The 12509-nt window shown below is 46.0% G+C and overlaps 1 protein-coding gene across 4 annotated transcripts; it reads left to right on the top strand.

Annotated features, from left to right (window-relative positions):
• Nucleotides 1-1139: 1139 nt before the first annotated feature.
• Nucleotides 1140-12419, top strand: glsa (glutaminase a). Of its 4 annotated transcripts, none has more exons than XM_053855974.1 (18): nucleotides 1140-1517; nucleotides 6084-6180; nucleotides 6291-6409; nucleotides 7484-7613; nucleotides 7675-7754; nucleotides 7822-7985; nucleotides 8075-8133; nucleotides 8480-8512; nucleotides 9305-9363; nucleotides 9463-9529; nucleotides 9606-9656; nucleotides 9720-9896; nucleotides 9962-10093; nucleotides 10272-10364; nucleotides 11098-11159; nucleotides 11213-11289; nucleotides 11348-11411; nucleotides 11473-12418. In XM_053855974.1, exons 1-18 carry the CDS (start codon nucleotides 1294-1296, stop codon nucleotides 11618-11620), a joined length of 1836 nt encoding a protein of 611 aa, XP_053711949.1. In that variant the 5' UTR covers nucleotides 1140-1293; the 3' UTR covers nucleotides 11621-12418. The 4 variants fall into 4 exon arrangements, 3 of the variants coding, with proteins under 3 accessions (XP_053711949.1, XP_053712076.1, XP_053711863.1); XM_053856101.1 differs by having other exon boundaries at nucleotides 1388-1517; nucleotides 4724-6180; nucleotides 11473-12415; XM_053855888.1 differs by lacking the exon at nucleotides 1140-1517 and adding an exon at nucleotides 1531-4718 and having other exon boundaries at nucleotides 11473-12419.
• The last annotated feature ends 90 nt before the right edge of the window (nucleotides 12420-12509 follow it).

Genomic DNA, 12509 nt, shown 5'->3' with positions numbered 1-12509 from the left:
GGCTGGCACGTCAGCAGTTCTACAATGTAGTTGGGAGCCAGGCTAAGATGGGCTGTAAAAGTTTTCTGTAAAATCTTAAAATCGATTCTAAAGTCGACAGGGAGGCAGACTGGGGTGATGTGCTGCTGCCTTTGAGAGGTCAGATGCGATGCTGATGGGAGCACCATCACTGTAGAGACTGAAGGTTACTTGTTACATTACAACATGAAAACACACTCAGATTGACATGTCAATTGATCTGACAGATCAATTGACATGTCAACCAAGAAGCTCTCATGTTTAAAACATTACAAAAACAGGAATTTGTCAAACCAGCTTACAGTTTTCATGAATGAGATCAATTGAAAATCATAAATTGTGTTACAACAATTACTTACTTACGTGTAGGGAAGCTACTGAGTATCCAGGCAAACCACATAAAAATGTAAAGGAAAAGATTATTTTTATAATAATTATATTATTACATATTATTGTAGCAAATCTATATTAACTTATGACGATACAACCGCAGCAACGATGAAAACAGTGGAGACCAGCTTGTCTGATGTGACTAGTACTCCTTATGGCCACACGATGTCGCAACAGCACTGAAAGTGTGGCTTTCAAGGAGCTGAAGTTTGACCTCTGACCCTGCTGTTTGCGCCTCACTATCGCCACGCTGGCGGCCAGGGAGATTGTTGCCATGGTGATGTGGGATGGGAATGATGATTCCTCCTTTCACACCTTGATCTTGAGTATTTAAAAAAAACTTGTAACGCGTGGTGACATGACGTCGATGGCTCTGAGAAAATTCTTGTTCCGTCAAACGTGCTTGGAATGAAATCGAAAATGGTGAAATTGTCGGCTAAAAAGTTCATCTTACGAACTTTAGTGGAGTGTTATATCCAATTCAACCGCTCGGCTGTTGCGAATAAGTATATTCGAGGAGTAATTACACTGTACACATAAAAAATAAACATAAAATATGACTAAACATTTCACAAAACTGCCGGCGAGCGTGATAGCACGTGATCCCAGCTTTGCAAACGTGAGTCCGTCCATGGCGTGATGCCGTTGATGGACAGCTCGTTTGACCAATGAGCAGGTGGTCCAGGCTCCAACCGACGAGTCCGCAGGCACGCCTGCGCCTGGGAAGCTTGGTTGCATCCGTCACAGGCTCCCGTTGTTGAGTCACTGAAGGAAACCGTTATCCGGCCAGGACGCACGCTCTACCGGGATTAGCCTCCTCCTTTTGCTCAGCCGCATTTTATCCTACTTGGCTGCCGCCACTCCGTCTCTCTTAACGGGGTTGAAATGTTACATTATCGCTCAACGGCGGCGCTGAAGGAGATCTTCCAGACCCCACTGAGGCTCGCTGCCGGCGCTAGCCCGACGGCACCTGCCGCCGCGCTCTGGCACCGTTTCCCGGGCAGATGTGGCTCTCCCGCCGGCTGCGGCTCCACGCAGCACTTTGCCAGGACTGCGTTGGTGAGGAACTTTTGCACGAATGAAGGCGCTAAAGACTCCACGGCGGAGAAGTGAGTAAATCCGTCCTCGAATTAGCTGCTAGCATCATCAGAAACACCGAGGGTTGTGTATCAACACCAGATCCATGATGCTGAGCCATTGTACTGTTTTATGTCACGCTATATTGTATTATATTATCGTGTTTTTATCTGATATCCCAAGCAGCAACTCTGCAGATTGGAGTGCGTTTGAATTTTTGAGGTTTCGCGATCATGACATTTGTCACGACGCCTGAGAAAACCAAGGCTCGGTTGCGCCGCTGAGCAGCTTTTAGTGATGGAGGTCACAACCTTGCAAACCGAGAGGCAGATTGTTGTCAGGTACTGTGTCCGGGACCGTTTGAGCTGCATCCGTCGCACGCTCAATGTCTAATGAAGGTCAGATGCGATGCTGATGGGAGCACCGTCACCATAGAGACTGAAAGTTACGTGTTACATTACACCATGAAAACACACTCGTGTATGGGTTCATTTGAAATAGATGACTGTTTTTCATTTGCAGTGTTGTTAGCCAGCTCAAATCTCAAATCGATCGAGGTGTTTTTTTCCCCTTTATATGTCACCTTGACAATATCACTCCACGGTATATAAAGATGTGTCTGTATACACAACAGCTCAGGGCAATAAGTGTTGTAACTTGCCACACGACGGTGGATGGGACCACCTGCAACATCCCACTTGTTTGAGTTCATGGACAATTTGCTAATCCAGGGCATGTTGTCTCTTCGACCTCTGGTTTCCCTGGAAGTCGATTCCAGGGAAACCAATGCTCAAGTTCTAGACTGGAAAACACAGTTTGTGCTCTAACCGTGCTTTTCTGGATTCAGATGAACTTTCTAACAAATAACTTACGTGTGGAAGTAATAATAACAATATCATATCTTTGTTATGTTTGTTGTTGTTCAGAAAGATTGTTAGGTGGATTAATTCTGCTCTGACAATACTTCTAGTCTGTATATAAACTTCAGGTAAAATAATCTCTAACAAAGGAAAAATCCTAGTGTTTGATTTCTAAACTAAATACCTATGGTTGAATGAGATCAATATGAGAAACACTGAAGGGATTTAGCCTCTGGGTTGTTCCCAGACAGCCAATATTCTACAATGGGAGCGGGATTGTTGTGATTTAAAAAAACAGACAAAAAGAGGGAGAACAAAATGTCTCTGTTTATAAAGTGATAATGTACAAGCCACAACAAAACTTTTGTTTGTACTGTAGAAAGGAAACAGTGAAGACATTGCACTGGATAATTTTGTGTCTGGTGCCTCAGAATCACCGTACAACTGCGCTCAACCCCCAATCTTTTTAGTCACTTACTTTGTAACTCAAATAATTTTCCTATGGATTACACAGAGCTCAAACTCAGGTAGCTGAATATTTTCCAGTGAATCCCGTGTTTGTGATGTTTATATTTTTACATAAGCTGCTGTTTGGTGCAACCAGGTGTGATCTTGAGCACCTCAAATGTTAAACCTAAACTGTTTTTCCATTCTCAGTCATGGCCCCAGGCAGCCAGTTTGACCTGCTTCTATCTGTTCTTGTAGTTGAGCCTGGTGACTTGTTGGTACATTTGTTTTGAAATGAAGAGTTCTGCTTCCATCTTGGTATCTCGGTGTTGTGTAGTTCTTCAATAGTAGTTCTCTTCATTCTCTGAGGCGAGACAATATCTCCACTACCACTAGGATCTGGCCCGAAAGAGCTGAGATGAACTCAAATGAACCTCAAGAGCAGTATCGCTTACATGCCAAGAACCCAAATGCCAGAAGGAGCAGGAGGCTAAATAAAAGTTGTGACATCAAAATTCCAGTTGAAAGTAGAAGATAAACAATGAAAGAAATGAAAAACCAGAGTTCATGGACATGGTGTTGAACTGACCGGTGTAAAGAATTTGTGCGCTGAGAATTCTCAACAAATGTTTTTTTTTTTTTTCCATCGGGCTATGAGCGCCTCTGGCACGTCCCTGGCTAATGAGGGGTTAAAAATGTTTGTCAGATTATCCACCCACGTGCTTGTTCCTCTGTGAGTATTCCACTAAAGCCGGCATGCTGGCGTGCAGCCCGCCACTTGTCCCTCCAGCAGCATGTGAGTGAGTCACTGACGGATTGATTTGTGGCGGGCTGCTTCTCGGCAGTCCAGCTGGTGAGGTCTGCTTGGCCAGCAGCTCACCGGCCGCAATGTCCCCCTGGCGTCCACACTGGACTCATCTGATCTGATGCTCTTCAGTCATTCCTGCTGCTGGGCTAATAAAACTCAGCCTAGCACAATAACGTGGTATCAAACTCAGGGAGACTCGCATTTAACACCTTGAAAACCAAGGAAAATACGTTTATTCTGAGGTCATTGTCTTAGCTACTTGCAAAGGGCAAATTGAATTGTAACATCACGGAAACAAAATGGAGTTGAGTTTGGTTATAAGAAATTTAGAGAGCAGGGTCATGGTCTCTGCCTGTTTTATTTTTTGTAGAAAGGTCACATTTGTATGCAATGCAGAAGCAGAAAGCACTCTAGAGTCGTGCTGTCTCTTCAACTGTGTGATCACAAGATCTTAATTTGCAATTAATGAGCCAGCCAGATGTTGGAGCTCACCTTCGACCTCTCAACCTTCACGGACGTCATCACACGCACCGTGTCTTGGCTCTTACAGCCTTGTTAAAACACGGCTTCAGTTGCGGTGAGTTTCATGTGTATTGTTGGTCGACGTTTTCATGCTGATCATTTTTTTCTTTCAGATTTCTAACCTTGACGCTTCTTTTCCCCCCCACATGTGATGTAGTTCCTAGTGGAGGGAACTGCAACTCCTCCTGTTTTGTGATTGTCTTTTTGTCCTTCATGTTACTAAGCATTGGTGCCAGTGATGCAGCAGGTGAAGGGTCTTGCAGGAATGTACAATTCATAAATGCCCAGAAGTACATAGAACTTTAGATGAATGACTGTTCTGCTCCTATTGTCCATTTATTTGTCTGTGTGAAGAGGTGCAGCATACTTTATATAGTGTCTTCCTGTAGTCCAACCCAAGCTCTTCATGAAAACAGTGCATGCCGTGGTTCAATATTGCTGACCGTTATTGTGATGCTTTATGTTGCTGAAGACTTGTTACTAATGGCGTATTCCCTCTGCACACACTCATCCTCTCTCTCTTTCTATCTCTTCTTCTGTCTCTCTGTCTTTCTCTCTCTCTCTCTCCATGTCGTTGATCTGCTTGATTTGCATTTGTAAGTATGTTTCTATTTTCATTTTATTTTTAGTTTTAGTGCTTTATAATCCCTGTAGATGTAGAGCCCGCCACTGCCCCTCCCTCGTCTCTTTCAATGACCTCACTTCCTGTGAGAGGCCTCACATCTCTCCACTTACTCATCCGCTCACACCACACAGACAGCAACACACACACTCACACACATAGATTCACTCCTCTTCTGGGGTGTATTACTTCCACCAGCATTAATGAGGTCAAAGAGAAAGCTTGTTCAGTCAGCAGGCCTCAGGTACACACGTGTGAAACATGCAAACACAAACTGGTCAGTGTTGCGTAAAACATGGTGAGCTTCCTAGAGCAGAAGCAGCACTCACACATTTGCAGATAAAATCCAGGTGAAATATCTGTTGTGTGATTTGTCCAATCTAAACTCTAGTTATTACTCCGGTGTGCGGCGTCCTGTTGTCTGTGAAATTCCTGAAAGAAATGCATTTGCAGTTATAATCCTCCCCCAATCCATTATACCCTCGTGGTCAACCATGAACATCAGCTGCTCCAGCTTCAGTGCCCCATTAAATATTAACCTGAATATAGACTCTGTTTTTAAAGATTAATGTGTCTAGTCTGGTTTTCTGCCCTAGACCTAAAGCATACAGATACAAAATCCATAGTATTTTGTGGTACAGTTGCAAAAATGATCAAACCCTGAACACTACATGTGTATTAAATATAATGTATTACATACTCTGAATCTGAATGGTCACTTTGGAGGCTGTGCACCCTAAAATCTGTGCCCTTCTGTGTCCAGTCGCCTGAGAGACCGCCCTCCACCGTCTAAAGCTTTACCTCTCCTAGCACGCAGCTGCTACCCTCGATGCACGGCAGGACTCCTGTCAGCTTCCGGAGCTTTGCCTAAATCTAATCTGGTGTTTGTATGAATGTTAGCGAGCCAGTGGGGGGCGCCGCCTACTGAAACACTACTAACCTCAGTCAACCCAGAACACTAGCCAGACCACTCGAGATTATTAAATAATCTCTGCAGGATGAAAGCGCTATTGCACGTGGCAGCTGTCTAGATTTTAATTCTAAATGACCTGAGTCGGCAGGTGTTTGCATTCTCCTGCTGAAATCTGATCCAAACACTGAAGAATTGAGGAGAGAGAAGCGCTAACACCTCTGCCTCCTTCTCCTGAGTTGAGTTCTCCAGTGTTCCTGGCTGGTGTTCAGGTCTATGCCAACTGACACTGTCCTTTGTCAATTGTTTATGGACCTTTTAGCAATGTCTGTGATGCGGATGGACAGGACGACCACGTGTATGATCCTCAGCCTCCGATCTTCTATGGCCTTGTTGACCTTTCTGCTCTTTATCTCTACCCACCTGCAGGAGAAGAAAGGCGGGTATCCTGCCCAGCCTGGAGGACCTGCTCTTCTACACCATCGCAGAGGGACAGGAGAAGATCCCGGCTCACAAGTTCACTACAGTGAGGGATTTCATGACTAGAATCGTATTGTTGTCCTTCATTGTCCCTCTGTGTGGTGATTTCATATCATACAGGCCCTTAATGAAAATGTCACACTTGTCTGCCTGCAGGCCCTTAAAGCCACAGGACTTCGCACCGGAGACCCCCGCTTGAAAGAATGTATGGAGATGCTGAAGGTCACTTTAAAGACCACGTCGGACGGAGCTCTTGACCATCACCTCTTCAAAAAGTTAGTAGACTCATGCATTTCACCATACATTTGGACGTTGGACATTTTCATTTTATCATTTTGGCCGACAATTTAGAAGGGAGAAAAACATGGTATTATTTTGAGTGTGAGACAATTGAGCTGCTTTACAGTATGTTGGATTAAGTCCTACACAATGGCCAAAATATTCATGTTTGATTTATGATCGTTCAAATGAACTTCATAGCGCCTTTATTTCGAGACCATTTAGGTTACTTATGCAGCTACTTCTACATGTCTTAGAAAAGTCCAGCTACAAACTAGGATCAATCCTAGCTCGTGCCATGTAGTACAAGTAACACAAGTGCTATCACTGCTTTTTGGTTTGCTGCTTCTTGCTGCAGCCTCTCAATTTCATTCTCAACCTCAGTGTTGTTTGTTAATTGAGAAATTTGATGTGAAACATTGTGTGTTCACACCCAAGGACACACTGGGCTGGAAGAGCCGAGGGGAGGCAGAGTAGATTAAATATGACTGGACTCCCTGCGGAGACAGGTCTGGGAGACAGCAAGGACATATGCGATCTAACCAGGAGCTGCGGCAGCGCCGCCCCTCCTGGCTGTGATCCATCATTGCATCCTCCTCTGGGTATTTTTAGAGACACGGTAGCTGGAGCACAGGATAGCTTCCACCCGATTTAGAGGCATGAGCTGTGACGGCAGATGCCCGGCCTGGCTCCTCACACACTGACTCTCACGATGAAAGGAGTGTTTATAACAGTGCTACTAAATGCTGACAGTTGAGATTGGATTGAGGTGTTTATTGTGTTCGTGGAAATCTCTGTGAAACCAGACTAGGGAACACAAGTAAGTGAAGAGGTTTTTGAATTGTTTGAAATAATTCCTGTCTTTATGAATAACTGGAATTGAAGGACGGATATGGAGTTGTCTGGAGTGAGAGACGTGTGTTTTTGAAGGTTTGTTCAGATAAGTGAGGAGCACTTTCAGCTCTACACTCATCACAAGCCTCTTCATGGTTTAGCTGCTGAATTGAATGATTGTGTGTGTGTGTGTGTGTGTGTGTGTGTGTGTGTGTGTGTGTGTGTGTGTGTGTCAGGTGCGTCCAGAGCAACATCGTCCTGCTGACTCAGGCCTTCAGAAAGAAGTTTGTCATCCCCGACTTCCAGCCCTTCTGCCGACATGTAGACGAGCTGTACGAGAACGCTAAAAACCTCTCTGGGGGTCAGGTGAGTGAAGCGTGCTGGGAAATTTCCTAAGACCTGGGTGACCTGTCTTGTGGCCGCGCAGGTGGCCGACTACATTCCTCAGCTGGCTCGCTTCAGCCCGGATCTCTGGGCCGTGGCCTTGTGCACTGTGGATGGCCAGAGGTACTCCTTCATCACTGCGGGTCTTCAGCTGCTGAATTGGCAGCTCACTTTTCAAACTTTCCGGCAGGCACACCATGGGCGACACCAAAGTTCCTTTCTGTCTGCAATCGTGCGTGAAGCCGCTCAAGTATGCCATCGCCGTTCATGACCACGGGACCGAGTATGTCCACCGATTCATCGGCAAGGAGCCCAGCGGGCTGCGATTTAACAAGCTCTTCTTGAACGAGGACGGTGAGGACTCACAGACGCACTCCACGTTCCAGCTGCTGCAGCAGCACGTCTGACCCGTGTGTGTGTGTGTGTGTGTTGGCCTGCCTCAGATAAACCGCACAACCCCATGGTGAACGCCGGCGCCATCGTCTGTACCTCCCTCATCAAGGTGACTCTATGCTCTCCAACCGCTCTTCGTCCTCCTCTTCCTCATCTTGCGTTGTCTCCTCATTAGGGTGTTTATATATCGCATCAGCAGCTGGATGGCTTTGGTAATGGATCCTTGTGTTGCTGTGGAGTTGTCACATTAAATGATCACTGGACTGGTTCACCTCCACAGTAACAAGATCATTGCTGTGTTGAAATGGTTGTCAATAATATTTGTGGGCGGGAGACGAACGGTGTGTTTGAGCTTCCATTCCCATCAGCAACTCTTCAAACCCACCCTGCTGCTCCTGCGTTGATGTGAAGGCTGTGAGTTTCATTCCCACTAAACTGTGGTGTTGTTGTTGCAGCAAGGAGCCAGCAATGCAGAGAAGTTCGACTATGTGAGTATCTCACCCCGAATTTCCACCGGGAGCTGCAACTGCAGCGTAGTTTTCCATTTCCACCACAAGCAGTGCGCCGCGGAGTGGCACTCCACTCAGTCAGTCGCCGGATACTTATAGCCCACCTATATTTGGGCTCACCATACCATCGTGGTTCACTATTTGTCAAACACTTGAGTGAATGAATGAATGGATGGATGTCCGCAACAGAAGAAGTGCTTCATTGAACGATCGATTCTGATCTCTGCAACTACACATATCACATACACAAAATGTTTTCTTGAATAAAACGTGCACTTTAAGCTACGATCATAAACTTAAAATCCTTCCAAATCTCCTCGAGCTGCTTCATCTGGCTCTGTTTTCCTGTCGCAGCAGAGACAGAGCGGCTCATAAATGTGTTGAGAGTCTCTTGTGCTGGAAGTACAATTTAAACTACCATCATGAACTACAGTCATCCACACTCGGATGTGCTTTATTCCTCGCGTTGTTTTGGGTTTCATACAGCGTGTTTCTGTGGTTTCTCTTTTGCTCTCACAGTAAAATTTGTGGAAAACTTTGTGTTTTATTTGGAAATTTTTCACAGGTTGATGCCTGTACGTTCCACTCCACACTGATTTGAAGCAGTGCACTAGCGCAGCTCTGTTACCATTGGAAATTGACGGATTGAAAACAATTCTTTGTTAATGAAAAACTACGCTGCAGTTGCATTAGTACCCGGTGGAAGTCGGGGTTAAGGAGCGTCAGCAGCATTCCAAGCTACGGGATACTCACCCTCCTCTTCTGCTTCAGGTCATGAATTTTATGAACAAACTGGCAGGAAACGAGTACGTTGGCTTCAGTAACGCCACGTAAGTCCTTCTCTGGCTTCTGTGCAGAGGTCACACGACCTTGTCTCGATTAAAAGCTACAGCAACACTGCATCATCAAATCATTTCTGCTTCTCCTAGGTTCCAGTCGGAGCGCGAGTCTGGCGACAGAAACTTTGCCATTGGCTACTATCTGAAGGAGAAGAAGGTGAGGTCAAAGGTTGCCGAATTGTGACCCCCTCTGTGAGTGACTGAGTGTCCCTAACAATTATTTTGTCCTGCAGTGTTTTCCAGAAGGGACCGACATGACGTCCATCTTGGACTTTTACTTCCAGGTAGCTTCACTGTGAAACTAGCAGCTCAGGGGTCCGAAGGGTTAACCACCGGATATGTTTCAGCTGTGTTCCATCGAAGTGACCTGCGAGAGCGCCAGCGTCATGGCTGCCACTCTGGCCAATGGCGGCTTTTGTCCTATCACGGGCGAGCGCGTGCTGAGCCCCGAGGCTGTGCGGAACACGCTGAGTCTGATGCATTCCTGCGGCATGTACGACTTCTCCGGACAGTTCGCCTTCCACGTCAGTGCCTGAGAGATTCCGCTTCACCTGCACGCGCCTGTGCTGACCCGCTCTCTTCATCACAGGTGGGACTTCCTGCCAAATCCGGCGTGGCTGGTGGCATCCTGCTGGTGGTCCCCAATGTGATGGGCGTCATGTGCTGGTCTCCTCCTCTGGATAAACTGGGGAACAGCGTGAGGGGCATCCAGTTCTGCACGGTAACAAGCTTCCACCAGCAGTGAAACTCTCTCCTGCACACTTTGACTTTAAGATGACTTTGGGGATCGAAGGACACAATGGCTCAGTTTTAAGTACCTTCAAGTCACAACATCCAAAGTCGTCATGTGGCAAACATGCCAGATGTTCAGAAAACCTGATTTGGACTGTATCTTCCAGGACCTGGTTTCCCAGTTCAACTTCCATAATTACGATAACCTGAGACACTTTGCAAAGAAGCACGATCCTCGCAGAGAGGGAGGAGACCAGCGGGTGAGTCTTGACCCCACAGACACAGCACTGAAATGTGTGACTCCAAGCATTCAGCGCCGATGGCATTGTTTGGTCATGACTTGTGGTGGTGGAGACGATGTAGCCGGCCACTGTCGCGGGAGCTGAGTGAACACGGACACAGCTCAGCTCTGGTCCAATGTGAGGCTGTCACGATTTGTCCTCGTGATAATGGTGGGCAAAAATATGAGCCTTGCCATGACATCAGACAAAATGTTAGTTATCATAATGGTGCAGCCTTTTCTCTTTTATGCCCGTCGAAAGTGTTATTCAGACAACATTCAAATTGTAGTATTCTGCAAACCAATGTGTTTTAACCTTTTTTAGACACGGAACACTTGGATAATTGAAAAAAATCCCAGGGCTCATAACCACCAAAGGAACCTCGGCCAAAGCGCAACTGTCCTGTAGAAAATCCCTTTCAATATGTGAAAGTATTAGCTACTGACACTCGGCTATTTTGGACATTTGCAGAAACAAAATTCAGAAAATGTATTTGTTTGAAAATGTCTCCAGAAAGGGGTGATCAATGTGGCAAAAATACACCTAACATAAATAATAATAAATATATGTGACGCTCTAGTCTCTCTTACTACTAAGATCACTATTGAATATTGGTGCATTAGACGTCCTTCAGTCCTTTGTTTTGGTGAAAAACGAACGGTGAGTGACTGTGACCCGTCCAACTGTCTGACGATGAGCTGGTGCTTGGCAGGTCAAGTCGGTGATCAACTTGCTGTTTGCAGCCTACACCGGCGACGTCTCCGCGCTGAGGAGGTGAGTTGATGTTCTGTGAAATGCGTTCGCAGCTGACCTGCGTGGTCGTGCAGGTTTGCTCTGTCATCCATGGACATGGAGCAGCGAGATTATGACTCCAGAACCGCACTGCACGTCGCCGCAGCCGAAGGTGAGCTCAGCAGACTGAGTGTCTCTCCGGCTGGTGTTTACACGTGTGTGTTTTGCAGGTCATGCTGAGGTGGTCCGCTTCCTCCTGGAGGCCTGTAAAGTCAATCCAGTTCCCAAAGACAGGTAAGGACTCGGTGTGTCTGTCCCCGAGTGGCCACGATGGTGACGGACGTGTCGCCCTCAGGTGGGGAAACACACCAATGGATGAGGCGGTTCACTTCGGCCATCATGACGTGGTCACCATCCTGCGAGACTACCACAACCAGTACAGTCCTCCCGACACCCCCAGCGACAAGGACAATGCAGAGAAAAACCTGGACGGGATGCTGTGACATCACACACAGGACGTCCTGCTAAACACCTCCCCGCAAATGATGAGCCCCCCGTCGTGACGCTGTACACTGTCGTGCTCCCAAATCTTTTGTACCTCTGTGTCGGGCTGGACGCTGGGATCGTTCAGCTGCGGCTGCTTGTTTCTCACATGGTGGAATGTAACGTTCCCTTGTGTGTGTGTGTGCGTGTGTGTATCTGTCGTCACACTGGCTGTTTATTTATGTATTTAACAGAAAGTGTCTAAGTCACTCAAACACATTTTTACTTGACTATTTATTTCTTCTTTTTTTAAATTCCAAGGCTGACATCAGGATATCAGACTGACCGCAGTTTTTCCTTTACTCACTGCTATAAGAAGACGATTTCACGCCAAAAAAAAAAGTCCCAACTTTGTGTTTCTTCAGTTTAATTGAAATAATGAAAATCCTAATTGAGTTGTGTGTAGCATTCCTGGCGTCGCTCATGTTATTCTTCTGATTTTGTAATATGAATGAAGTGCAAAACATGTTTCTGGTTTTAACCAAAAACAAATGAATGACATCACCTTTCTGTGAAGCGCAAACGTTTTAATGTAAAGTGACAAAATGTGATTTTTGTGACGGTGATTTTAAGGACGGCTGATTGTTTTTGTGAATTTTTCTGTGCAGGTAAAATAAAAAATATATATTATTGTCTCTTCACAAGTCTGTCGCGAAGCTGTCGTTGACTGACCGTGATCATACTCAGAATGTTCATGGTGTTTCAGTTGGATTCATTGCACATGGGTTTTAAGGTGAGCCACTGTACAGTTGACCAGCAACTCACCACCTGTGACTGTGTGCTGCCTTTCTGCGGTGAGCTGGTGTGGTTGTGTTGGTTTGCTTCAAAACCGTGACAGTGACAGTGTTG

Source organism: Synchiropus splendidus, chromosome 1, assembly GCF_027744825.2.
Source record: "Synchiropus splendidus isolate RoL2022-P1 chromosome 1, RoL_Sspl_1.0, whole genome shotgun sequence".
NCBI classification, from domain to species: Eukaryota; Metazoa; Chordata; class Actinopteri; order Syngnathiformes; family Callionymidae; genus Synchiropus; species Synchiropus splendidus.
This window is presented reverse-complemented; position numbering and strand designations above follow the sequence as displayed.

Bases quoted from the DNA above. Each gene is read 5' to 3' on its own strand.
- glsa (XM_053855888.1), top strand. From the start codon at position 4,429: ATGAATGACTGTTCTGCTCCTATTGTCCATTTATTTGTCTGTGTGAAG. The intron at 7,986-8,074 runs GTGAGGACTCAC...GGCCTGCCTCAG, and splicing joins GCTCTTCTTGAACGAGGACG to ATAAACCGCACAACCCCATG. The intron at 9,364-9,462 runs GTAAGTCCTTCT...TGCTTCTCCTAG, and splicing joins GTTGGCTTCAGTAACGCCAC to GTTCCAGTCGGAGCGCGAGT.